This window comes from Oncorhynchus clarkii, chromosome 6 (assembly GCF_045791955.1).
Source record: "Oncorhynchus clarkii lewisi isolate Uvic-CL-2024 chromosome 6, UVic_Ocla_1.0, whole genome shotgun sequence".
Lineage (NCBI taxonomy): Eukaryota > Metazoa > Chordata > Actinopteri > Salmoniformes > Salmonidae > Oncorhynchus > Oncorhynchus clarkii.
Window position 1 is genome coordinate 70,408,178 of NC_092152.1, and position 27,730 is coordinate 70,435,907.

The 27,730-nt window shown below is 41.4% G+C and overlaps 1 protein-coding gene across 1 annotated transcript; it reads left to right on the plus strand.

Annotated features, from left to right (window-relative positions):
* Nucleotides 1–712: 712 nt before the first annotated feature.
* Nucleotides 713–25,107, plus strand: LOC139411539 (CD81 antigen-like). Its single transcript, XM_071158011.1, has 8 exons — nucleotides 713–1,013; nucleotides 11,522–11,636; nucleotides 21,441–21,538; nucleotides 21,656–21,730; nucleotides 21,985–22,104; nucleotides 22,260–22,358; nucleotides 22,460–22,543; nucleotides 22,669–25,107. Exons 1-8 carry the CDS (start codon nucleotides 948–950, stop codon nucleotides 22,729–22,731), a joined length of 720 nt encoding a protein of 239 aa, XP_071014112.1. The 5' UTR covers nucleotides 713–947; the 3' UTR covers nucleotides 22,732–25,107.
* Nucleotides 25,108–27,730: the final 2,623 nt, after the last annotated feature.

Sequence of the window (27,730 nt, forward strand, 5' to 3'; positions counted from 1 at the left end):
TGGTGTGACTAGCTTCCCAAAGAATCACACTTGATGACTTGCCATATTCTGGAAGTATTCCAACTTGGCTTTTCAAATGTAAAGACTCGATTTGGGTCTTTGAATGAGACATGAAAAATGCATGCACTACAAATTCTCAGTAATTGAGCTGTCCTGTCAGGATGTCAATAACAATATCACTCCATATGATACAGCAGCCTGTATGTAGCTTCTCTATAGGCCAAAGTGAATGGCTACAGCCTAAACTAGTTAGCCTACTACTAACATTCAAAAACCGCCTGGGCTTGTGTCTCTCACCACCGAAAGGGATCTGAATACTTCAACTATGCTTTTCAACTTCATCTTCTGGGTGAGACTTTTGTCTTGTAATATAGACTTTTAACTGGCGAAGCATTTGGTTGTTTGTCTATAGGGGCAGTAACCTCCCCCTCTTCCTGCTAAAACAGCCTAAACTAGTTAGCCTACTAACATGCAAAACTGAGTACAACACAGACCCCAACAGTTTTATGCCCCAGTCACAGATAAACCTATGGAAGAAAAAAGTCGACTCTATGCACACTCAGGGTCTTGTAGTAGGCCTAACAATAATTGTATAATAGCGGCCCTAAACTCACCCACTGGCCCAATAGACATAGCCCCCTAAACTGCCATGCCCTTTTTTCTCTGTAGGCGGCACCGTTGTACAACAATATTGTTCGATTTGTGCAAGGAGAGAGGCTTATTAAAAAAAACTGCGGTGGGTCACGTGAAAGGATTGCGTATCCTACATATCTTGTTGTGGAGCAGTCTGAGTCTCTTCCACCTAGTTTTTAAGGGGCGGGTAGTATTTGGGTGTTGCCGTCGACCTCGACAAAGAGTCCAGTGGCAAAAAAAATCGGATTATTTTCATTCAAAAACCGCCTGGGCTTGTGTCTCTCACCACCGAAAGGGATCTGAATACTTCAACTATGGGAGTCGAAGGCTGCACTAAATGTATCAAATACATGCTTTTCTTCTTCAACTTCATCTTCTGGGTGAGACTTTTGTCTTGTAATATAGACTTTTAACTGGCGAAGCATTTGGTTGTTTGTCTATAGGGGCAGTAACCTCCCCCTCTTCCTGCTAAAAATAGTTCGTGATTTATTTAGTCTTTTTTGTTGATGTTGTTGCCAAATAGGTATACAATCTGGAGAAAACCTCACCCAAATAGGCCTGCTGATGTTGTAGTCTTATTTATTTAATTTTTATATTTTTATTCAAATAAAATAAAAATAGCGGTTTTGTATTTGAATAGACCTAGACTCGTAGCCTATGCTGCCATAAAGCGATATGAGGTGCGTTCTTATTTATCGCGAATATGGGTCGAAGAGCAGCCATATTTTAGGGACCGCATCGGGAACAGACAATCACGATATGTGAAGATTCGAAATTATGTTGCTAACTAAAATAATGATAGAAATAATAACCGAGTGCAGGGTATGATTGCCCGGAATAGGTTGTGGTCCGTTTTCGGTTACAGATCACATGTCAGGCGTTGTTTAGATTGGAATACCTCGATGTTGTCCCTCCATAATCTCATACATACACCCCTAATTTTCAGTAGTGTTTTTGCCTCCAAAGAACTTGATTAAATTATGCCATTTTTTGTTTGACTATAAGAGGCCCGTTAATCGTTGTGTAAATCCCCAGAAATGCCTTTGCATCTGTGATTCATTGGGGAACTTTAATTGTGGATGACTCATTTGGATGGAGGGAAACTTTGACAAAAAGACCACAAACGTTTATGCACATTTTTCAAAACCCAGCAGATTTTCATTCCATCCTTTCATTAGTGGAAGTGAAATGTTCCTTAGTCTTTTTATGTCCCTGTGTGAACCATTCACTTGTGTAAATTGGTCTGGTATAACATTTTAGTCGGAAGACATATTTTTTAACTAGGCAAGCCAGTTACAATAACGGCCTGGCAAAAGGCCTCCTGCTGGGACAGGGGCAGGGATTAAAAATATATGACAAAACGCACATCACAACAAGAGAGACAACACTAAATAAATAGAGACCTAAGACAAAAACACAGCATGGTAGCAACACAACATGGTAGCAACACAACATGGCGGCAGCACAAAACAGGGTACAAACATTATTGGGCACAGACAACCGCACAAAGGGCAAGAAGGTAGAGACAACAACAATACATCACACAAAGCAGCCACAAATAAAGAGAGTGTTCATGATTGAGTCTTTGAATGAAGCAATCCAGTTAAAACTGTCCAGTTTGAGTGTTTGTTGCAGCTCGTTCCATATTCTTCTGTCTTGAGATGTATATTTTTATTATAGGGATATGTTATTGATTGATGATTAGGCAGAAGTATTCTTAAGAGCGTGTATAGAACCACAACAATCAGAAGGACATGTATTGGTAGACCTCCGGACTATTGTTGTAAACATATCCCCAAGGCTACTTTGGGTGACCCCAGATTAGGTGAGGGCACTGCATGTAAGAAATCATTGACTGTGCCAAGACTAGAGGTCGACCGATTAATCGGAATGGCTGATTAATTAGGGCCGATTTCAAGTTTTCATAACAATCGGAAATCGGTATTTTTGGACACAGTTGGCCGATGTTTTTTTAATTTATATATATATATAAAATTATACACCTTTTATTTAGTCTTTATTTAACTAGGCAAGTCAGTTAAGAACACATTCTTATTTTCAATGACGGCCTAGGAACGGTGGGTTAACTGACTCGTTCAGGGGCAGAACGACAGATTTTCACATTGTCAGCTCGGGGGATTCAATCTTGCAACCTTACAGTTAACTAGTCCAACGCTCTAACCACCTGCCTCTTATTGCACTCCACGAGGAGACTGCCTGTTACGCGAATGCAGTAAGCCAAGGTAAGTTGCTAGCTAGCATTAAACTTATCTTATAAAAAACAATCAATCAATCATAATCACTAGTTAACTACACATGGTTGATGATATTACTAGTTTATCTAGCGTGTCCTGCGTTGCATATAATCGATGCGGTGCTTATCGTTGCTCCAATGTGTACCTAACCATAAACATCAATGCCTTTCTTAAAATCAATACACAGAAGTACATATTTTTAAACCTGCATATTTAGCTAAAAGAAATCCAGGTTAGCAGGCAATATTAACCAGGTGAAATTGTGTCACTTCTCTTGCGTTCATTGCACGCAGAGTCAGTGTATATGCAACAGTTTGGGCCGCCTAATTTGCCAGAATTTTATGTAATTATGACATAACATTGAAGGTTGTGCAATGTAACAGGAATATTTAGACGAATGGATGCCACCCCTTAGATAAAATACGGAACAGTTCCGTATTTCACTGAAAGAATAAATGTCTTGTTTTCGAGATGATAGTTTCCAGATTCGACCATATTAATGACCTAAGGCTCGTATTTCTGTGTGTTATTATGTTATAACTAAGTCTATGATTTGATAGAGCAGTCTGACTGAGCGGTGGTAGGCAGCAGCAGGCTCTTAAGCATTCATTCAAACAGCACTTTCGTGCGTTTTGCCAGCAGGTCTTCGTTGTGCGTCAAGCATTGCGCTGTTCATTTCTTCAAGCCTATCAACTCCCGAGATTAGGCTCGTGTAACCGATGTGAAATGGCTAGCTAGTTAGCGGGGTGCATGCTAATAGTGTTTCAAACGTCACTCGCTCTGAGACTTGGAGCGGTTGTTACCTTTGCTCTGCATGGGTAACGCTGCTTCGAGGGTGGCTGTTGTCACTGTGTTCCTGGTTCGAGCCCAGGGAGGAGCGAAGAGAGGGACGGAAGCTATACTGTTACACTGGCAATACTAAAGTGCCTATAAAAACATCCAATAGGCAAAGGTTAATGAAATACAAATGATATAGAGAGAAATAGGCCTATAATTCCTATAATAACTACAACCTAAAACTTCTTACCTGGGAATATTGAAGACTCATGTTAAAAGGAACCACCAGCTTTCATATGTTCTCATGTTCTGAGCAAGGAACTTAAACGTTAGCTTTCTTACATGGCACATATTGCACTTTTACTTTCTTCTCCAACACTTTGTTTTTGAATTATTTAAACCAAATTGAACATGTTTCATTATTTATTTGAGGCTAAAATGATTTTATTGATGTATTATATTAAGTTAAAATAAGTGTGCATTCAGTATTGTTGTAATTGTCATTATTTCAAATAAATAAATAAAATCGGCAGATTAATCGGCATTGGCTTTTTTGGGTCCTCCAATAATCGGTATCGGCGTTGAAAAATCATAATCGGTCGACCTCTAGCCAAGACCCGCACTTGTGCATGTGGGTTGTAATGTGGGAGTGAAATTCATTGTGAGTCTTGGCTCAGTCATGAAGAAGGTTGGAAAGGATGAATTATAGTATGGGCTGGGGTGTGGCATAGCAGTCATCTGTGGAGACTGAGAGATACTCATTTTAAGATTCATGATTGCTTAAGTGGTTGCATGGATTGATGTGTCAGGTCTATTGCTTGCTCAATGACCAAATCCATTAGACTGGACATGTATATCATCAACTCTCTGATCTCTCAAGGGTAATTAATCCAAAGGCATTGTCATTGTAAATTAAATTTAAGGCATTTCCCCCCAAAATGTTGATTAGGGGTTGCTACCCTTGCCCTTTTGCATATGGTGAACAGGTGGCTTCAAGAACAAGCTGGCAAAAAAATAGATCTCTATTTAATCTAATTACCTTTAGTTTGAACACATCCTTTCACAGGAAAACCTTTGAATCACTTTGTTCATTCCTGTGGATTGCCTTTTGAGCCAGGACAACAAGTCATTGAGATATATCAAATACAATTCTGATTTCAACAATGCCAGGGAATGTCCACTTGTTCACCCGCATTCCAAGGACAAGACTTATGGGTCTCTCAGAATATAAATCAGAGTAGAGTGGAAAGGGGCTGGTGGCTGACCCGTGGTTTACAGGATCTGCATTTGAGCCATTCCCACCACCAGCAGCAGCATGCCAAGCATTTTACAACCCCCTGCACACAAGGCATGTGGCAGAAATAGCCCTCTCACTAGACTGCAGTAAAAAGAGCTGAGGTGCTAGGGCAGTAAGGTGGTATGTTATCTGGTCCCAGACAGATGGAAGCAGCAAAGCATGTAGTTCTGTAGTATCAGGATTAGAGGTCGACCGATTAATCGGAATGGCCAACTAATTAGGGCTGATTTTCAAGTTTTCATAACAATCGGAAATGGGTATTTTTGGGTGCCGATTTGCCAATTTTTTTTGCTTGTTTTTTTGTTGTTGTTTTTTTAATATATACCTTTATTTAACTAGGCAAGTCAGTTAAGAACACATTCTTATTTTCAATGATGGCCTAGGAACAGTGGGTTAACTGCCTCGTTCAGGGGCAGAACGACAGATTTTCACCTTGTCAGCTCGGGGGATTCAATCTTGCAACCTTACCGTTAACTAGTCCAACGCAATAACGACCTGCCTCTCTCTCTCTCGTTGCACTCCACAAGGAGACTGCCTGTTACGCGAATGCAGTAAGCCAAGGTAAGTTGCTAGCTAGCATTAAACTTATAAAAAACAATAAATAATAATCACTAGTTAACTACACATGGTTGATGATATTACTACATATTATCTCCCGTGTCCTGCGTTGCATATCCTGTTGAGTCTATGGGGGCGCTATTTCATTATTGGATTAAAAAACGTGCCCGTTTTAAGCGCAATATTTTGTCACGAAAAGATGCTCGACTATGCATATAATTGACAGCTTTGGAAAGAAAACAGTCTAACGTTTCCAAAATTATCTGTGAGTGCCACAGAACTCATGCTACAGGCGAAACCAAGATGAAACTTCAAACAGGAAATGAGCAGAATTTCTGAAGCTCTGTTTTCCAATGTCTCCTTATATGGCTGTGAATGCACCAGGAACGAGCCTGCGCTTTCTGTCGTTTCTTCAAGATGTCTGCAGCATTGTGACGTATTTGTAGGCATATCATTGGAAGATTGGCCATAAGAGACTACATTTTCCAGGGGTCCGCCCGGTGTCCTTTGTCTAAATTGGTGCGTAATCTTCAGTTGCGGGCATTTTCTCCACGAACGATATATCATCGAAGAGATATGTGAAAAACACCTTGAGGATTGGTTCTAAACAACGTTTGCCATGTTTCAGTCGATATTATGGAGTTAATTTGGAAAAAAGTTCGGTGTTTTGATGACTGGATTTTCGGGTTTTTTTGGTAGCCAAACGTGACGCACCAAACAGAGCGATTTCTCCTAAACAAATAATCTTTCAGGAAAAACTGAACATTTGCTATCTAACAGAGTCTCCTCATTGAAAACATCTGAAGTTCTTCAAAGGTAAATGATTTTATTTGAATGCTTTTCTGGTTTTTGTGAAAATGTTGCCTGCTGAATGCTAATGCTAACGCTAAATGCTACGCTAGCTAGCTACTGTTACACAAATTATTGTTTTCCTATGGTTGAGAAGCATATTTTGAAAATCTGAGATGACAGTGTTGTTAACAAAAGGCTAAGCTTGAGAGCTAGCATATTTATTTCATTTCATTTGCGATTTTCATGAATAGTTAACGTTGCGTTATGGTAATGAGCTTGAGGCTGTATTCACGATCCCGGATCCGGGATGGCTAAGTGCAACTGGATATAATCTGACTGAGCATACAAGTATCTAAGTATCTGACTGAGCGATGGTAGGCAGAAGCAGGCGCGTAAACATTCATTCAAACAGCACTTTCCTGCGTTTTGCCAGCAGCTCTTCGTTGTGCGTCAAGCATTGCGTTGTTTATGACTTCAAGCCTATCAACTCCCGAGATGAAGCTGGTGTAACCGAAGTGAAATGGCTAGCTAGTTAGCGCGCGCTAATAGCGTTTCAAACGTCACTCGCTCTGAGCCTTCTAGTAGTTGTTCCCCTTGCTTTGCATGGGTAACGCTGCTTCGATGTTGGCTGTTGTCGTTGTGTTGCTGGTTCGAGGCCAGGGAGGAGCGAGGAGAGGGACGGAAGCTATACTGTTACACTGGCAATACTAAAGTGCCTATAAGAACATCCAATTGTCAAAGGTTAATGAAATACAAATGGTATAGAGGGAAATAGTCCCATAATTCCTATAATAACTACAACCTAAAAATTCTTACCTGGGAATATTGAAGACTCGTGTTAAAAGGAACCACCAGGTTTCATATGTTCTGAGCAAGGAACTTAAACGTTAGCTTTCTTACATGGCACATATTGCACTTTTACTTCTCCAACACTTTGTTTTTGCATTATTTAAACCAAATTGAACATGTTTCATTATTTATTTGAGGCTAAATTGATTTTATTGATGTATTATATTAAGTTAAAATAAGTGTTCATTCAGTATTGTTGTAATTGTCATTATTACAAATACATTTTTTTTAAATCACCCGATTTAATCGGTATCGGCTTTTTTGGTCCTCCAATAATCTGTATCGGTATCGGCGTTGAAAAATCATAATCGGTCGACCTCTAATCAGGATACAGTTCTAATACAGCAAAGGGGAAACACAGTGGGGTTCTGGCACTGAGGTATACTATGTTGTGTTTGCCAGTCATAGTACAGGAAGAACATGTACTGGACTTCCTCACACAGATAAGTGACACATTTATCTCTTGAACTCTGTGAACATGCTGAAAATGCTCTTTCTCAGGCAAGAGTTGAGGGAAGTCAGATAAGCAGTTCATGATGTGTACTTGAAGATAGTAGCTGTTTTGGTGTATTGTTTTTCTGTGAATTTAACTTTTTAGCTAACATGGAAATGACATGCTTAAGTTCATCTGATAGGGTTAATATTATGAAATGGTTGGATGGTCTCCCTGAGATTTTCAGAAGACTCACTTGCAAGTCACTTGGTTGGCCTCGTACCACTTTGATAATATTAATAATAATGGATTGGATTTGAATGCTCACAACTGTGTCGTATCTTTGTCATTTCTATAGTAACAATATTCTATAAACATTTTGTTACCTAATAATTATGTTAGTGGAATAGTGACTTGTCTGTGGTGACATCTTTTTTGTAGCCTATAAAACCAACTCTAAGTAGATTGGGGCTTGATCAGTACATGGATGGGCGGAGGCAATGGAAAGAAGCACTGTACTTGGGATAGAACCATGAAATACTTTCCAAACTGTTTAACATCCTACAGTGGAATCTTGCCGCAGAAACCACACAGAGAATAAAACACAGTGGAATATCTCTGTTGCCCTCATAAGGCTTTGGTGTCCTGATAGGAAAAGGAGTCCAAAGTTCCCTTCTTCATTGAGACCCCCTGGCGTGGATGCAAACTGACTGCACTGACACATGCTACCTCTGTTATTTTCCCCATGCAGCCAGCCACCTGTCTCTGCAGGTTGCTCGCAGGCCAGTCTGTTGGAAAGGCGAGGGAAAAGAGATGAGACTTGACTTATTGCGCGGGGGGCTCATAGTGTGTCTACAGTGGATATCAGAGCGGCCCTTGCCCATACTGGGAACAGCAACAGCGAGGGAAGACTCCCAAAAGAGGAGGGTGACAATAGAGCTGCAGAGAACTGGCCTGCCTTCCCAGACACTGGACTTCATCCACTGCTCTTATTCATAGTTTATCCATAGCTTTTTCCACACCTAAGGAATGTTTTTACTTTATATATTATGGGACCATTAGGCCTCAATATAGAATTTGGAAATTAGTATGGACTCTTTCCATTTGTGAGAAAACAAAGTTAATAACAAGTTTATATTAAACATTGTATGATACAGTATCATATTAATGTAATTTATGTACACTTTACTGTGTCTCGGGGTCTGTGTCTGACTCAAGTACTAGATACAGTATATTCATGTCCAAATTACAAAAATCCCCAAAGAAATGACTGTGCAGACGTCTCTCTTGGCTGCTCCAGAATGCAACCGTTCAGGGGCCTCACCCTTTGGCAGGCTGCAGTGTTGATCTGGTTGCCAGGCAGCAGCGAGCCTCAGCGGTGGAATGAAGCTTTCTGAGGGAGATGTGGAGGAGAGAAGAGAGGCTGGGTAGGGGAGGCTATTTTCAGGAATGAATTCAACCAGAGGGACCATGATTAATATACAGCTAACTTAGGTTAAGTCTTAACATATTCCTGCTGGGAAGATATGGGTTAGATATATTACATTTCACTAACCTAATAAACCTTTTGGAGTTAAGTCCAGTCAGATGGATTTTACCAACTGCAGGGCAGAGGTACAGTAGTAGTTTGTAGAGACCCTGACTCCAGGTACAAGGAAGCCTTAGTGAAAGCTCTCTTCATCTGAAGCATTACAGCCACCACCCCACTGTCAGAGAAGGTGGGGTGGTGATCTCTTCCAGTGTTCTGTGTTGTTATGCAGCTGTTAACAGATGTGGCTGTGCTTTCTTATCATAAGGTAGGGCAGGGGGCTAACAGGACTCTGGGGGAGTGGGTGGGTGAGCAGGGCCTCCTTTGTCCTCCACTTGTCTGGACATTCCTTAGTCAGAGTTGTGCTGCCTGTGTTTGTTGGGGCTGCGGCAGAATCGGTGCTGTGTAGATTAATTACCTAAGCACCAATGCTCCCCATCCTAATGGCAACCGTAAAGACCTGTCAACACCAATCCACTCTTGGCGTCCCCAGCTGCTATACGGCTGAATAGAATAAAACATTTATGCAGAAATGAATCTTTGAATAACGCCTCACTTTCCCCACTTTGTCTGTCCTCCTATTTTCAGCTCTTTGCAGTTTCTGGAGAGGCACTAGACAGGGGGCCAAGTAGTCCCCCATTCTCAGAGCCAAAATGGAGGCTATGGTAGAAAATAATTTTCACTGATCATCCAAATTCAGGGAGAAACCAGACACTGCTGAAATAGAAACCTGGGCTGTATAAAAGTTGTCAGTTTAGGTAAAGCATGGAGTAGCAGGGATATTGTCACGGTGGGGGATTTTGCTATAAGACCATTGAGGCCCGCCGGACTGGCCTGGTTATGGAGCCTGCCCTTTTATTCTGAGATTAGCCTTTGTGGTGCCGTTAGGCGTGTTTCAGGATCTTAGATAATATCAATCAGACTTAGAGTACCTTTACCAGGCATCTTTAATTCCCAAAGAGTAGACTCTTCAACTCGCCATTGCTCTATAGGATTTCCAAAGACTGGTATCTAGACATAAACCATAAAATCGGTGGCCAGACGATTTACGATTTAATGCCTATTTACCTTTTTATAGAGTAGACTCTTCACCCGCCGTTGCTCTATAGGGTTCCCAAAGAGTAGACTCTTCACCTGCCGTTGCTCTATAGGGTTCCCAAAGAGTAGACTCTTCACCTGCCGTTGCTCTATAGGGTTCCCAAAGAGTAGACTCTTCACCTGCCGTTGCTCTATAGGGTTCCCAAAGAGTAGACTCTTCACCCGCCGTTGCTCTATAGGGTTCCCAAAGAGTAGACTCTTCACCTGCCGTTGCTCTATAGGGTTCCCAAAGAGTAGACTCTTCACCTGCCGTTGCTCTATAGGGTTCCCAAAGAGTAGACTCTTCACCTGCCGTTGCTCTATAGGGTTCCCAAAGAGTAGACTCTTCACCCACCGTTGCTCTATAGGGTTCCCAAAGAGTAGACTCTTCACCTGCCGTTGCTCTATAGGGTTCCCAAAGAGTAGACTCTTCACCTGCCGTTGCTCTTATAGGGTTCCCAAAGAGTAGACTCTTCACCCGCCGTTGCTCTTATAGGGTTCCCAATCACTCTAGTATCTAGACAAACGATTTACGATTTAATGCCTACACCCGTCGGTTAATACTGCTTGAATATTAATACAGAGGATACCTGTTGCAATAAAATGATTATTCTGTCCAAACCATCATATTGTCTTTAGTGTAGAAACTAGACTTGTTCCCCTAGAACGGGAGTGTCAGAGGCGTTCTCTCCCCTATGGTTTTGGGTCTAGTTTCTACTTTTTGTTCACTGTTTGCAAGTCACACAGTTGTACACGTTATTACAGTTTCTTCTTTGTCCTTAATCTATAACATCAACAATCATCAAAACACTTACTACTATTAATGCCTTCTATATGTATTACAACAAGCAGTCCTCGTGCTGAATAAATCCACCTCCTAACCATCAACCTTAGCGCACGTTGACCTGGTTGGTCCCCTAAGAGTATGTTCTTCCACTCACAATTTCTCCAGAGGCTTATCCAATCACTTAGTATCTGTTTCTCCTACTAGAAGTTTGTACTATGATTTACTGATTAGTGAAGAGAACGGTTCGAGACAAAACCCCTTATAACACCACTGTTGCTATTCACCCACCTCGGTTAGGAGGTGGATTTATTCAGCACGAGGAGTGTGGAGGGTAGTTGTCTCAGTATGTTTCGTTCAGAAATCAGAAGTCAAGAGATACAATTGTTCTAGAGTATGAAAGTCAGATTTGACCTTTTAGGTTGATGATGGTTGAAGTATCACGAGCTGTCCGTCGGAGATAAGTCAATTAATGTTGGTTCTTCTATATGAGTGCATGTGTCTATTCCAATTTTCTCATTCCCTCTCTTCTGTCCAGCTCGCAGGAGGTGTGGTCCTGGGCGTGGCTCTGTGGCTTCGACATGACGGCCACACCAGCAGCCTGCTAGAGTTGAAGTTTGACGGCCATCAAGCACCAACCACCTTCTTAAACAGTAAGTACTTTAACTCTCCCTCCTTGTCGTCAGACTATACTGTACCATGCATTTAACATGGTGAATATGTGTGTTATAAACATGGTGTTGTGAGCTGGGTTCTCTCTATTTGACACCTGGTCCATTGTGTCGTTGTACTCCCCTGGAGTGCTCAGGGACAAGGTCAAGCAGAACAAACAGTATCCCAATGCTCCACTGATCCCTCAGTGTTTTCTAAATGGCAGGTTCCACTTCTCTACCAGTATGGCCAAAGCGATCAAACGTAATGGGAGTTCCTTTAGGCTTACTTAAGTCGTTTATTTAAATGATTCAAAATGGGGATTCATTTGATTTCTGTCAATCAGGGTTGTGGGATCATTTGGAAAAATGAATGCCATCAGTGAGGAATTGTAAATTCCCTCAGTTAACCTTTTTATGAAGGGGTTTACAGAATGATAGGTCTCCAGTGTTATCAGGAAGTATGTAGCATATGTTGCTTAGATGTTGAGCAAGAAACATATTTTTCCAGAGAGCAGTGCAATGTTTATCCAATATTTTTGTTTAGACAACTACTACCCACACATACTTAGGGTACTACCCAACTACTACCCACACATACAGAATAAGACTTGTGTATCTACCAAACATTTACAGGTGTAGTACCCTAAGGTATTTTGGGAGTTTTGTTTAGTACAAGTACTGCGACAGTAGTATTGGGTTTATACCTCACAATTCACTGAATAATATCGTTCTTGTGGCAGTCCACTATGTGTGTATTCTGGACTGAGGTTGCCAGGGATTTTCCCATTGCACTAAAAAGGGAGATCCCGTCTGGTAATCGCATTATTCTTAGTTAGCAGCTGGGTGTTATGGGCTATGTTCTATAGCTGAGGTCTTTATTTCTGTCTGAAAGAAGACCAACAGCACCCTAAGCAAGGGTCGCAGCACTCTAACCCCGAATGTGTTGCGAAAGTGTCACAACAGACCAGCCAAATAAAACATTCTCTATCATCACCACATCCTGCGTTAAGTCATTACCCCTGTAACAGTATGGGTGGAATTCAAATAGAAGAAGCCATAGCAGTGTTTATGCATTATCTCTGTTGAGAAACTGTTGCTGAGTGCACACACACATTTCTTATTCTGAAAACTGTAAACATCATTTTTATGTTGTCATTTTCCTAGCCTACATTAAGGCCTTGACATGTTTTAGAGGCTTGGAAAATTCTCCAGAGAGGATCAACTGTCTGTTTTTCTGACCATGACAATGATTCCACACACCAAGTGGATCAGGTTTTCAGTTGCACTATTATGTCCATGTTGATATTCTCCTGTCTCACCCCCCACTACTCCTCTTCTCTCACTGGGCCTCTCTCTCTGGGTCCTCTTCCCTCCCTGTTCTTAAAGGGATCTTGGAATAATGTCGTGGCTCTTAGAAACCAAGTTCTGTAAGAGGCATTTGTTAAATAGCAACAGGAAAGGGAGTAATTGATTGTTGTCATCACATCTTCTCCTTCTTAAGGTTATGACATTAAAATCATTCAAAGCGCTTTTCTAAGTAATTTTTGTGAGTAAGACAATGATAAACACAGCCTTGTGTTGAGTTTGTGCATTTTACACAAGGTTAATTGTTGTTTTATAAGAGACAAAAGCTCTCCATTTTATTACTGTGGTCATTCGCCTGTCATGATTAACCAGATGTTATTAACATAGATATCAGCCTACTAACATCCATCTTACTCAATTGATATCTAACTGTATAATGCATGACATTATAATCATCTACAATATTGTAAATTCCCAGTCATTACAAGGCATAGCTTCAAATGTAAGACAAACTTCAAATCTTTGAATGCGACTGTCTCAACAATTAAGAAATTCCGGCAAAGTGAAGACTCATTAAGATATCCTGAATTAGTCTATTAGAGGAACGCATTACCCCACTCACGTTGTGCATGAATTTGAAAGTGTTTATTGTATTCTTCTTGTAGCACAAAATTGCTAGTGGAAGGGACACTAGTAGGTCGCTCATATGTATTGTCAGCTTCCATTTTGTGTGTTTCGTTAGGTCGGAGACTGGATGTGTCCCAAATGGCACCATACTCCCTACATAGTACACTACTTTTGGTCAGGGCCCATAAGTAATGCAATATGAAAGGAATAGGATGCAATTTGGGACATAGTCTGTGAAGTTGGAATAGAAGGGATGGTGATGGGAAATTCCACTGTAATGGCCTGGGCAGGCCTTGACCCATGACCTCATGGGGCTCCATGGACACAGCCCCCTTTGTCCCAGTTCAGTGGGTTGCCATCGATGACTGGGGACAACTGAAGGGGCTGCACAGCCAGGATAGCGTTACCTGCTATGGCAAGGGTGGGCAAACTTTTAGTCTTGAGGGCCACATCGGGACTTTGAAATTCAAGAGGGCCGTACATAATCGATTAAAAAAAAAATATATATATATATATATATATATTTATTTTTTCCCCCTAAGTTGTTTGTCAAAATTAATTTGGGGGCCAGAAAGCCGACAGTTATTTTAAAATGTATAGGCCTATTATAATTTCTACACATACTTTCTATCTAGTTTTAGACATCCAACAGTGGCCTGATTGAATGGGCTGTAGTTTGTCCACCTCTGTGCAAGGGGATATCATAAGGCTATTGATCTGCTTTGTGAGTAGCAGTAAGAAGTACTGCAGCCTTGCTACTGTACAACTGCATCTCAGCTCACTGGTCACCATAACAGCAACCACCCGTAGCACACGCTCCAGCAGGTATATCTCACCGGTCACCCCCAAAGCCAATTCTTCCTTCGGCCATCTCTCCTTCCAGTTCTCTGCTGCCAATGACTGGAACGAACTGCAAAAATCACTGAAGCTGGAGACTCATATCTCCCTCACTAGCTTTAAGCACCAGCTGTCAGAGCAGCTCACAGATCACGGCACCTGTACATAGCCCATCTGTAAATAGGCCATCCAATCTACCTCATCCCCATACTGTATTTATTTATCTTGCTCCTATGCACCCCAGTATCTCTACTTGCACATTCATCTTCTGCACATTCTACCAATCCAGTGTTTAATTGCTATATTGTAATTACTTTGTCATCATGGCCTATTTAAATAAAGGTGAAGTAAATCAAATCTTGGTATTGGACATATACTGTAGAAATGTTATACTTTGGAAAATAAGCAAGTAAGGACACAATTTTATCATGCTTGTCATAGCTTGATAATTGGTGATATTGTATCGATGTTGATTCATTGGAACTTTTGAAATAGGAGCTCTGTGTTCTAAAAGCAACTTTCCTAGCTAGAGATTGTGAAAGTTAAGGGTAAGTGTACTTGCCTATTGCTCCAGTGGTCTGTCAGTGAGTACAGATCCAGTGTATGATGTTTGAACAATTCTGGTCCAAAGTGTAAATGTTTTGAGACAAAGTCTGGTTATGTTCAGATGGAACTGGCGCCTCACCACAACACAGTACTGTATTGCAGAGAGCAAAAACCTTTGTGGTGTGCACAGGAAGTTAGACACCCAGCCTCACAGGAAAAGACAAACATATAGGCCTTTGACCTATAACCACATTTTCAACACAACCCACATTACCTTACATTACGCAATCAACCCATATTGAGGGACAGAGAACGAGAGCAGATCTCAAATTAAAATAAGTGTGATTAAATGTTACATTAACTACAACTAAAAATAAAAAAACACTGAAATGTAATGTAACTTTGTCAGGACTTGGGTGGTACTCAGGTTCCTCTCAAGCATTGTGAGGTTGGACAGAGGAGAGCGGTAAGAGGGTAATTCTACTGATCCATTAAACACTCAGTACCGTGTGTTTTCTCCCACTATGTCTACTTTTCTGTTGATAGATTCCAGTAAAAGCCCACCCGTGAGGGGAGAAGATGCCAGAAGATGCTTATTAACACCACCCCTGCCCCAGGAGTCTAAATGTGCACTCCTGCTCATACCTCTCACTAGCACTTCCTCTAGATAATGTCCTTTAAGTAGAGATATTATTTAACAGTAATGGAGCCTGGATGGTTTATGTAACACTGAACTGCTTCCAGAGTCTGGACTCTGCATGTCTAAAAAGCTGGTGTTCCACTATATGACCCCCAGATGCACTCCTCTGTCATGTTCAGCTCTAGTGTGGCATCACTCACACTTCACCGTCAGATACTGTGTAGTTGGCTGTGGTTGTATGACTACGTTGAGGTTACTAACATCAGCAAGGGATTTGTCCTGCTACTCAGGGGGTCAAACTTGTCCGCCCTTTTGTATACTCCACATGAAATTCCTTCCTTGTGCGGTGAACTTCCTTCATGAACGTCCTCTCTCTGACCTCAACTTTCACTAGCTCCAACGTTCAAAATCTTAATTCAGAGTTGGCTTCATGAATCATCTTCCTTGTTATGTTATGTCATTCATATTTATCATTTGTGAATTCAGATCAGAAGGGTAAACAGATATCGCAAAAAGGAAGGAGGTCAAATGGAGGGGGAAGTGAACTTGCAATAGAAGAAACTACAGCCATTTAGCCTTGATTCACAATGCACAATGTCCATGCAGATCTAATAAACAGTAGCCAACTGGAGCACAATCCGTCCTCAGGGGATTTCCAATGATGTTGTGGATGTTTTCAGGGCATTCTTTTGACATGTATTCTCTCCAGACACTTCAAAGATGATTAAGAGAAACCAAGAGACTGTGGTTGTTTTTAAGCAACTGGGTTTGTATGTCCTTCAACAATTTACTCGCTTGTTTGAAACATGCAAAAACAAATGGAACAGGAGAGGGACATTAACGTACACACAGCACAAAAAGGAGTAATAATCACAGCCTTCCCATTACATAAAGTATTTTTCTCTTCAGAGGATGGTCCTCATTGCTTTTCTTTTTAAATGAAAGGAAAAGATTCCCCACCCTCTTCTTGAGAAAGTTTTCCCTCTAGCCTGTTACTTTCCACTGAAGTTCAGCTTTGTCCCCATCTGTTTGTGTTTAACATCTGTGTTGCACTCTCTCCTTCCTCCTCTTCAGCTCTGTCTACCTCCCTCTGTCCTCCTTTCTTTTCACTTTGTTTTGTCTCTCCACCTCCCCTACCGCTCTCTATATCATCTCAATCCTCTTGTTTTTATCTTGCTCTGTCCATCTTAGAGGTCGACCGATTAATCGGAATCGCCGATTAAGTAGGGCCTATTTCAAGGGCCTATTTCAAGTTTTCATAACAATCTTAAATCGGTACTTTTGGGCGCCGATTTGCCAAATTCTCTTTTTTATTTTTTATTTTTTACACCTTTATTTAACTAGGCAAGTCAGTTAAGAACACATTCTTATTTTCAATGACGGACTAGGAACGTTGGTTTAAATGCCTTGTTCAGGAGCAGAACGACAGATTTTCACCTTGTCAGCTCAGGGGATCCAATCTTGCAACCTTACAGTTAACTTGTCCAACGCAATAACGACATGCCTCTCTCGTTGCACTCCACAAGGAGACTGCCTGTTAGGCGAATGCAGTAAGCCAAGGTAAGTTGATAGCTAGCATTAAACTTCTTATAAAAAACAATCAATCAATAATAATCACTAGTTAACTACACATGGTTGATGATATTACTAGATATTATCTAGCGTGTCCTGTGTTGCATATAATCTGACTAAGCATACAAGTATCTAGGTATTTGACTGAGCGGTGGTAGGCAGAAGCAGGCGCGTAAACATTCATTCAAACAGCACTTTCGTGCATTTTGCCCACAGCTCTTCGTTGTGCGTCAAGCATTGCGCTGTTTGACTTCAAGCCTATCAACTCCCGAGATGAGGCTGGTGTAACCGAAGTGAAATGGCTAGCTAGTTAGCGCGCGCTAATTGTTGTTGTGTTGCTGGTTCGAGCCCAGGGAGGAGCGAGGAGAGGGACGGAAGCTATACTGTTACACTGGCAATACTAAAGTGCCTATAAGAACATCTAATAGTCAAAGGTTAATGAAATACAAATGGTATAGAGGGAAATAGTCCTATAATTCCTAGAATAACTACAACCTAAAACTTCTTACCTGGGAATATTGAAGACTCATGTTAAAAGGAACCACCAGCTTTCATATGTTCTCATGTTCTGAGCAAGGAACTGAAACATTAGCTTTCTTACATGGCACATATTGCACTTTTACTTTCTTCTCCAACACTTTGTTTTTGCATTATTTAAAACAAATTGAAAGTTTCATTTTTTATTTGAGGCTAAATTGATTTTATTGATGTATTATATTAAGTTAAAATAAGTGTTCATTCAGTATTGTTGTAATTGTCATTATTACAAATAAAATAAAAATGTCTGATTAATCGGTATCGGCTTTTTGGTCCTCCAATAATCGGTCGACCTCTAGTCCATCTCTCTCTTTCTCTTTTCGCTCATGCCTATACCTTCTCTTCCTGTGATAGGCCCCACGCAGCACATCTGGGCACTCTAGCACTGTGGTGTGGAGAACCTGATGTCATAGACTCCACTGGTTCCAGAGCTGGTGTTGGACCTCTTGTTTCCTCTCACTCAAGGGTCTTTCCCCTGGCTCGGAGCCAGCTGCTTGCCCAGAGATTTAATGAGACTAACAGCTGCATTAGCTTTCACGGGCGTGCACACACACATGGACACACAAGCACACACACACAACTTTTCTGGAGAGTACTATACTATCCAGTACCACGGTGCTGTATCAGTTTTCATGTGCACAGGCTGGTACAGCCTCTACATGTTATTCCGCAGCCAAAGACCCATTCAAATAATGACATAAGCAGTGGCTTTTCATTTTGTACGAGGTAGCGGAGCTCACGTCACACCTGTACCTTTATAAGTTTAGAATGTAGTCTGTGGCATATTGAATTTAAACTTAATACAATTATCGGTAACTAGCCTATATAGTGTACATTGGAATCTAACTCCAAGTTTAGTGTTTATTACACGCAAAGAAAGTGTATCCTCCAGAGAGACCGATTTAATAGTTTGAATAAAACAAGAACTGAAACACAATGAGGTCAGGAGACCTTTTTCTAGATGACCTGGGTGGGGTCAGCACTTCTCCCTGTGTTTGTCATATAATTTCCTTACAAGCAATGACCAGTGAAAACTCAGTGGAAATCCATTGTACTGTATATCCTTGGTCATGCACCCAAGAACAATATGTGTTTCAATTAAACATACGATCCATTTGAAGCATTGTGTATTATTTATCTCTACCTGAAGGATTTAACACATACAGTACTTGACGTAGTGCAGTTTTCAGAATATTCTTCCGTGCCTATAATAATCGAACTAGTCAATTGATATGAACAAAAGGCAAATAGTGAATAGTATCCTTAGAATGGGCCCCGGGTCTCTTCAGGGCACTACACTCTTAGAAAAAGGGGTTCTTTGGCCAGCCCTACAGGAGAACCTGTATTGGCTCCAGGTAAAACCCTTTTGGGTTCCATGTAGAACCCTCTGTGGAAAAGGGTTCTACATGGAATCAAATGGGGTTCTTCAAAGGGTTCCACTATGGAGTCAGCCGAAGAACCCTTTTAGGTTCTAGATGGCACCTTTTTGTCTGAGAGTGTAGGTCATCATTCATCCACTGTTAGTGAGGTCAGAGTAGGTCACATCAGGGGCTCTGATGTTTGGAACCTCTTGATTTAATCAACCAGAAGAAAGACTATTTACCTCAGACCAAAGCCTACAATATTTCACCATATTTGTGTAATTACACATTATTTGTGTTTTAACATTTACATTTTTGGGTAAAAATAAAAACATTAGTTTGGTTGAAATGCCCTTTTCTTCCCAATGGAAAGACTGTGTAGGCTCTGTTCACTCTTCCCTCTAATTTAGTGGTATCCAATTATGTCTTATGGTAGCAACCATGTTCTCACTAGTACACAAGTGGGTAGGACGGATGACTCAAACTCTGGTCATATGAAATCTAGAGCGGTACCATGTGTCATCAGTGCCACCGCTTCTCACAAGAAAAAAAACATGTTTTTGCTGCTCACCACAGGAAGCACCTTGGTCACAAAGACAAACATTTTGAGTTTCCTCTGAGGCTGTTTGGATTACCTCCAGACTAGCCTGCTGGTTTTAGCCAACCAGTTGACTCTCAGAGCAACATTTTTAGGACTTGTATATAGATGAAAGGAAATACATTGTTGATAATGCATAGATTGGTCAAATGCATGAACGGATGGATATAGCTCAAACAAGTGGTAAATAAAAGGGAAAGAGAGAAGGGTGTGATACTGCATCGACCCACTGCTAAACATGCCGGTCACGCCCCTGTTTTATTCTGATGATGTCATGGTAAGGGATGGCTGAGCAGCGCTCGTAAAAAGCTCCCCATCCGTGATTCAATTCCACCCGCCGCACAGCCACAATCAAGGAAATTGAAGGAGCACTTGGTCAGCCTCCATGCCATCGATTTTTAAATGAGCCAGGCGAGCAGGCAGGAGAGAGGCGCTGTCCTGGCCGTCTGTGTCCCTTCACTGGAATATGAGGGGATGGGAGAGGACGAGAATCCAATAAGCTTTGCGATTACATTATACAGGACAAAAAAAAACATGAACACAAATCGTGACCGGGCCCCTCCCTGTATCTATCAAGGACAGAGTAGATAGGTGGAATGGCAGTGTATTCTGTGGGGCGTGGGTAGAGGTCTTAAGGATGATGGATGGGGAGAGGGAGAGATCATAGGAGAGAGTGGCATACAGTACCCCTACTTAAAGCCCAGTATAGAGTCTCAAGCAAGGATGTGTTTTTCCCCAAGTTGGTTTATCAAAATTGGTACTGTAATACTTTGCATAAAGCCCCCATGAACTGAATGTATCTGAGAAAGAAAGGGGACAAGAAAGAGAAGAGTCCTGTAAACTAAAGCACAACGAAATTACTTTCTTGAGCTAAAAATGAACATATTGTCTGTGGTTAGTCAGTCATTTCTACCCCTGTCTGCATTCAATGTTCAGATGATAAATGGGTGCCACACAGCTCACCTCACACCAGCCCTATCTTCTCGGGCCTACTATCCCCGCAAAACTTTAGGGCTGTCGTCATAGAAACAGAACTGAACAATAATGTTACGTGCCTCGGGGAGTGGTGGCTCAGGCAACTGTTGCTCTGGACCACATACTAAAGTTTAATGATGAGGTCACAGGAAGTGTATAATATCACCTAAACCCCCTGATTGACATTCAGTGTGAGGCCCTAGGCATTAAATGCATAGTGGGACTATTTCTAAGCCAAGGTTTTATGATTGAATTTATGGGTAAAATCAGTCCAGCACACCAAGGTCAGTAGAGCTACCCTGGGTTTCCATGGTTACCATGCTAGCCCCGTCTGAGCATCTGATGGATGAACACAAGGCATGATGGGAGGGGCTAATGAAATCTGACCACACCAAGGAGCTGTAAAAACAAAACATGCACAGCCTGGCGAGAGACGACTTTGATATATTATAAACCTTTCAACTGAAAACAAAATATCCTTCCCGACTCCTGCATTCTCTTAAATTCTTATGCCATATGTTCTTCATAAGAATAACATTTATCTACAATGTTTGGATGCGTCTTGACATGACATGAATTCTTATTGCATTGGATTGAGAGCCAAGCACCTTGTGTAAATAACTGCAAAGTTTCCATATTTAGGCAGAATTAAAACATGCTAAATAAATAACACCAACTCATGCCACCTGGTGATGCCTAAGATGACTGCACTTATCAAAAAGGAGTAAACACACTAGCAATGTTCTGTAGAATATTGACTATTGACCAAGTTGTCTTTGTTTATTCTCTCTCCCTATCTATTTTAGGTGTTCACATCCTGATCGCTGTTGGCGCAGTGATGATGGTTGTCGGGTTCCTTGGCTGCTATGGTGCCATTCAGGAGTCTCAGTGTCTTCTTGGAACAGTGAGTCATACAGACAGAACACCATGCAGCAAAGAGTCACTTGTATGTGGTCTAGCCAGCCCATTCCCAGCTATCCCCTAAATTGTCCACTGAATGAATAGCTTTGTTTTCCTCTAGTTCTTTGCCTGCTTGGTGATCCTGTTCGCTTGTGAGGTGGCAGCTGGAATCTTTGGATTCATGCACAAAGATTCGGTGAGGACACATACTAATTCTGATCTTACACACAGAAACACATTGCACACACACAAAAACAAAATGTATATTGAAACACAGCGTAGCATACAGTACTACATGATAGAGTTAAAAGCCATTGATGATGTCATAGTGTGGCTCTAATGTGATCATGACAAAGTAACTGAGGGCGGAATAACTACATTCAGTTATTCCTTCAGCGTTCCATATCTGTCATAACCTGACCAGACACATCCTGTGCTTATTGGTTGTAGATTTCCAAAGAGCTGATTACCTTCTATGACAATGTGTACGAGAACTCTGTAGCAACCACTTTAACAGACCAGGACAAGAAACAGGCTGCCACTGCTGTGCTGAAGGCCTTCCATGAGACGGTAAGTCAAGCTCATACTTAAACTAAAAGCATAACTGTCCAAAACTCTCTTGTAAGCTGATTTTTAAACACACAAAGTGAATCTCATAGCAACATCCAAACACAGACACACATCTCACTAATAAAGCTCCCCTAACACATGCCTTTTTCTTTTAGTTGGAATGCTGTGGTAGGGGCATCAGCAACCCGTTCACTACGTTAATCACCCAAGGTTTAACGGACATCTGCCCCAAGTCAGTCTCTGCTTCCACTACAGTAAGTACTCTTATGGCCAACTATGAGGACAGAATGTTGGTTATATAGTGCATACGCCACAAAATACAATTTAGACTCAAATGTGTTATTTTGTTTGACAGGACTGTCATGGAAAAATCAGGGAGCTCTTTAACGAGAAGGTTTACCTGATTGGCATCGCTGCCCTGATAGTTGCTATTATTATGGTGAGTATTATGAAAGAGAGGATGTAGCTTGTGTGGAAGTGTAGCTCATACAAGATAAGGGATCCTTGGCATCTCTATGAAGAGACCCATAATGCCCCTCTCATTTCTTTGTTCTCTCCTGTCAGATCTTTGAGATGACCTTTAGTATGGTCCTGTGCTGTGGGATCCGCAACAGCCCGGTGTACTAAAGTCCAGAGGAAAGAAGCAAGGGCTAGTGACCTCTGGAGATACTAGCCAATGACTGAAGGAAAATATTTATCTTCCTTTTTTGTTTTTATAGCCTGTCACTTCCTCAAATAGTTGCTTGCCAATTTTGCCAGTTGTACAAGATCAAAAATGCATCTTCTCACACAGTTTTTGATAATGCAGTACCAACTATTCTTGTCTGTCACCGATCGCTGTTCAGTATTTTGACTAATGTTAGTCTGTACAAAATGTTGAGGTTTACATTGGCATGGCATTTAAACACACACACACACACACACACACAATTACAGATCCTGGAATTATCTTGTTTTAATTGTAAAGTATTGCTACTTTGCTGGAGGAGTCCAAAACATTGTACTCTGTTGGTTTATCAATCTTTTTTCAAATGTATATGTATAAACTGTATATATTTGCAGTGCTTTATGACTGGCAAGCATGGATATTGTATTGAATCCCTTCTCCCCACAAGTTTCTGCACTCACTGCTTGTCTGCCTGAGTTTTCTCCATAGACAACAACCACTAAGAAACAGTGCATGGATACTATTGATTTGTCTGTTCCATCTAAAACAAAGATAAGAGGTGATAGTTTCCCCTGTGCTTTTATAACACCTACCAATCCAAGCCATAAAGAGACCCCACGCCTCCGAGCCTTATGAGTGGAATGTCCCATCCTCCCCAACAACACCTTGTTCCTGTAAAACTACATTGAATGTCCTGTCCTTAACCTATTGCTGTGTACTATGCATACCTACAGAAGCCTCACCTCCTAGGCTGGCGCAGAGGACAAACGCAGTGCTGAGGCGCCACTACAGCATGGGGTTTGATCCCAGACACAACCGGCCGTGACCGGGAGCCCAATAGGATGGCGCGCAATTGGCCCAGTGCCGTCTGGGGTAGGGGAAGATTTGGCTGGTGGGGCTTTCCTTGGCTCATCTTGCTATAGCGACTCCTTGTGACAGGTCTGGACGCCTGCAAGCTGACTCCAATCATCAGTTGAACAGTATTTCCTCTGACACATTGGTGCAGCTGACATCTGGGTTAAGAGAGCAGTGTAATAAGAAGTAGGCTGGTCATGTTTCGGAGGACGCATGACTCAACCTTCACATCTCCCGAGCCCGTTGCGAGATGAGCCAAGGGACCTAATACGGGGTAAAAAGAAATACGCTGGACCTGGTTAGTACTTGGTTGGGAGACCGCCTGGGAATACCAGGTGCCATAAACGCAAAAAAATATTTAGGAAAAACAAAAAAAAGTCACCTTCAGCCATTCATACAAATCTAGTTTATTTTCAAAGAATCATTTTTATGCCTGCTTGTTATACTGACAGTCAAACATCTTATTATGCTGGGACATGCCGGACAATGTTGTATCTGTGCTGTATGACGATACTGTATAATACCACTGACCATACAGTTGTGAGAGGTTGTGTTTGTGTGTCAGGAAGTCAAATACTAGCCATGTCAACAAGTCAAGTCCACGACCAACCCACCACTAGGGGGCAGACCTGTTGTGATGCTTCATGGTATTCCATTGCTATGGTTCCAAAGCCAGGGGGAGCTCTTGTCATACATTCTTGCTCCACTTTGACTTTGGTTGCCTGCTCAACTGCAAAGCACTTCTTACTGGTTCCATTTCGATCTTCAGCTTCCCCATTTCGATCTTCAGAGTTTACAGATTTGAATCTGATCCATTAGAGGGTGAGGTGGAGCTATCACCCTATTATCTACACCCATCCAGTCCTTTCAGATCTGTTAACACGGAAGGGGTATGGGCTAGGGACTGAAATGGAACCAGGCCCTTAACATTCACCTATATACACACATAAGCACTTAAACACTCACACATACTCACTCCATCATTTGTGTAGTCCTACATAATAGACTGTATGGCTTTCTAAGCCAACCAAAACCTTGTCTTGTTAACACATAATGCCTATGCTGATATATGGTTAAGTGTCTTGTATCATGTACAGCTATATATTATTGTACTAATGACCATGTAAAGACAATGTAGCTATGCCTTTCATTGTGATATTTTGTCTGGTACGTTGTCAAAATAAAAATGGGTGTCGGCTTCAGTGGCAGTGTGCTGTACTGAGAAATCAATTGAGTTACTAAAGGTTGGGAAGATTAGCAACATGGCTGTATATGCTGTACAACACAAAGGTGAAAGAACAATACCAGCAAAAGAGTGTCTCTCTTTAGTATCTATGTCACTGCCCTACTGTAAAAACACTACACAATGTAGTGACTGAGACTCAATAGCCCACTGCCACTCAAATCTGTGCCCTTTCTCCTGTTTTAGATTTTGGTTTTGTTGCCCAAGTATTAAGGGATTAAATGTATTTTACAAGTAATGCATGATGTCCATGACTTTATTTTTATTCTCTATTCATTGTTGGTATAAGGAATAACCTGTTGTTTTCACATCTTGTATAGTACATGAGTTGTTAAAATCCTTAACATATCCTTTACAGGTAGGCCCTATGTGGCAGTGTTTTCTATTCTAGGCTAGAGAACCAGGCTCGTCTTTCTTCACCCTAATTCAATAAAAAATAAATTTCCTGGTTACCTAATTACAGTGGGGCAAAAAAGTATTTAGTCAGCCACCAATTGTGCAAGTTCTCCCACTTAAAAAGATGAGAGGCCTGTAATTGTCATCATAGGTACACTTTAACTATGACAGACAAAATGAGAAAAAAAATCCAGAAAATCACATTGTATTTATTTGCAAATTATGGTGGAAAATAAGTATTTGGTCAATAACAAAAGTTTATCTCAATCCTTTGTTGGCAATGACAGAGGTCAAACATTTTCTGTAAGTCTTCACAAGGTTTTCACACACTGTTGCTGGTATTTTGGCCCATTCCTCCATGCAGATCTCCTCTAGAGCAGTGATGTTTTGGGGCTGTTGCTGGGCAACACAGACTTTCAACTCCCTCCAAAGATTTTCTATGGGGTTGAGATCTGGAGACTGGCTAGGCCACTCCAGGACCATGAAATGCTTCTTACGAAGCCACTCCTTCGTTGCCCGGGCGATGTGTTGGGGATCATTGTCATGCTGAAAGACCCAGCCACGTTTCATCTTCAATGCCCTTGCTGATGGAAGGAGGTTTTCACTCAAAATATCACGATACATGGCCCCATCCATTCTTTCCTTTACACGGATCAGCCGTCCTGGTCCCTTTGCAGAAAAACAGCCCCAAAGCATGATGTTTCCACCCCCATGCTTCACAGTAGGTATGGTGTTCTTTGGATGCAACTCAGCATTCTTTGTCCTCCAAACACGACGAGTTGAGTTTTTACCAAAAAGTTATATTTTCATCTGACCATATGACATTCTCCCAATCTTCTTCTGGATCATCCAAATGCTCACTAGCAAACTTCAGACGGGCCTGGACATGTACTGGCTTAAGCAGGGGGACACGTCTGGCACTGCAGGATTTGAGTCCCTGGCGGCGTAGTGTGTTACTGATGGTAGGCTTTGTTACTTTGGTCCCAGCTCTCTGCAGGTCATTCACTAGGTCCCCCCGTGTGGTTCTGGGATTTTTGCTCACCGTTCTTGTGATAATTTTGACCCCACAGGGTGAGATCTTGCGTTGAGCCCCAGATCGAGGGAGATTATCAGTGGTCTTGTATGTCTTCCATTTCCTAATAATTGCTCCCACAGTTGATTTCTTCAAACCAAGCTGCTTACCTATTGCAGATTCAGTCTTCCCAGCCTGGTGCAGGTCTACAATTTTGTTTCTGGTGTCCTTTGATAGCTCTTTGGTCTTGGCCATAGTGGAGTTTGGAGTGTGACTGTTTGAGGTTGTGGACAGGTGTCTTTTACACTGATAACAAGTTCAAACAGGTGCCATTAATACAGATAACGAGTGGAGGACAGAGGAGTCTCTTAAAGAAGAAGTTTCAGGTCTGTGAGAGCCAGAAATCTTGCTTGTTTGTAGGTGACCAAACACTTATTTTCCACCATCATTTGCAAATAAATTCATTAAAAATCCTACAATGTGATTTTCTGGATTTTTTTTTCTTCTCATTTAGTCTGTCATAGTTGAAGTGTACCTATGATGGCAGGCATCTCTCATCTTTTTAAGTGACTAAGTACTTTTTTGCCCCACAGTATATGGATATAGAGAGAAACATCTATGGATTCAAAAAGTCACCACCATTGGTCATAATTTGTATTTGATTTGGGTTTAGACAGGAAATCAAAATATGATCAAACACTGAGGAGAAAATAATTCTATACTGAACAAAAATATGAACATATACAGAAAAAGCTTTTTTTCTCATTTTCTGCACAAATTTGTTTATATCCCTGTCAGTGAGCATTTCTCCTTTGCCAAGATAATACATCCACCTGTCAGGTGTGGCGTATCAAGTTTCTGATTGAATAAGAACAATAAAGGCCACTCTAAAATGGGTAGTTTTGTCACATAACACGATGCCAAAGTGCAAATGACATGCTGACTGCAGCAATGTCCACTAGAGCTGTTGCCAGAGAATTGAATGTTCATTTCTCTACCATAAGCTGCCTCCAACGTTGTTTTAGAGAATTTGGCAGTGTGTCCAAACGGCCTCATGACCAGAGACCACGTGTAACCACTCCAGCCCAGGATCTCCACATCTGGCTTCTTCACCTGCGGGATCGTCTGAAACCAGTGACCAGTACAGCTGATGAAGCAGGAGTGTTTTTGTCTGTAATAAAGCCGTTTTGTGGGGTACCCATGGCTGCGCCCCTGCCCAATCATGTAAAATCCATAGACCAGGGCCTAATGATTTATTTAAATTGATTGATTTCCTTATATGAACTGTAACTCAGTAAAATAGTTCATTGTTGCATGTTGCATTTATATTTTTGTTCAGTATAGATTATCAATAGTTACATGTATACTGACTATACAAAACAGTAGGCACACCTTCCTAATATTAGTTTTGGCATGGACTCCACAGGGTGTCGAAAGTGGATGCTGGCCAATG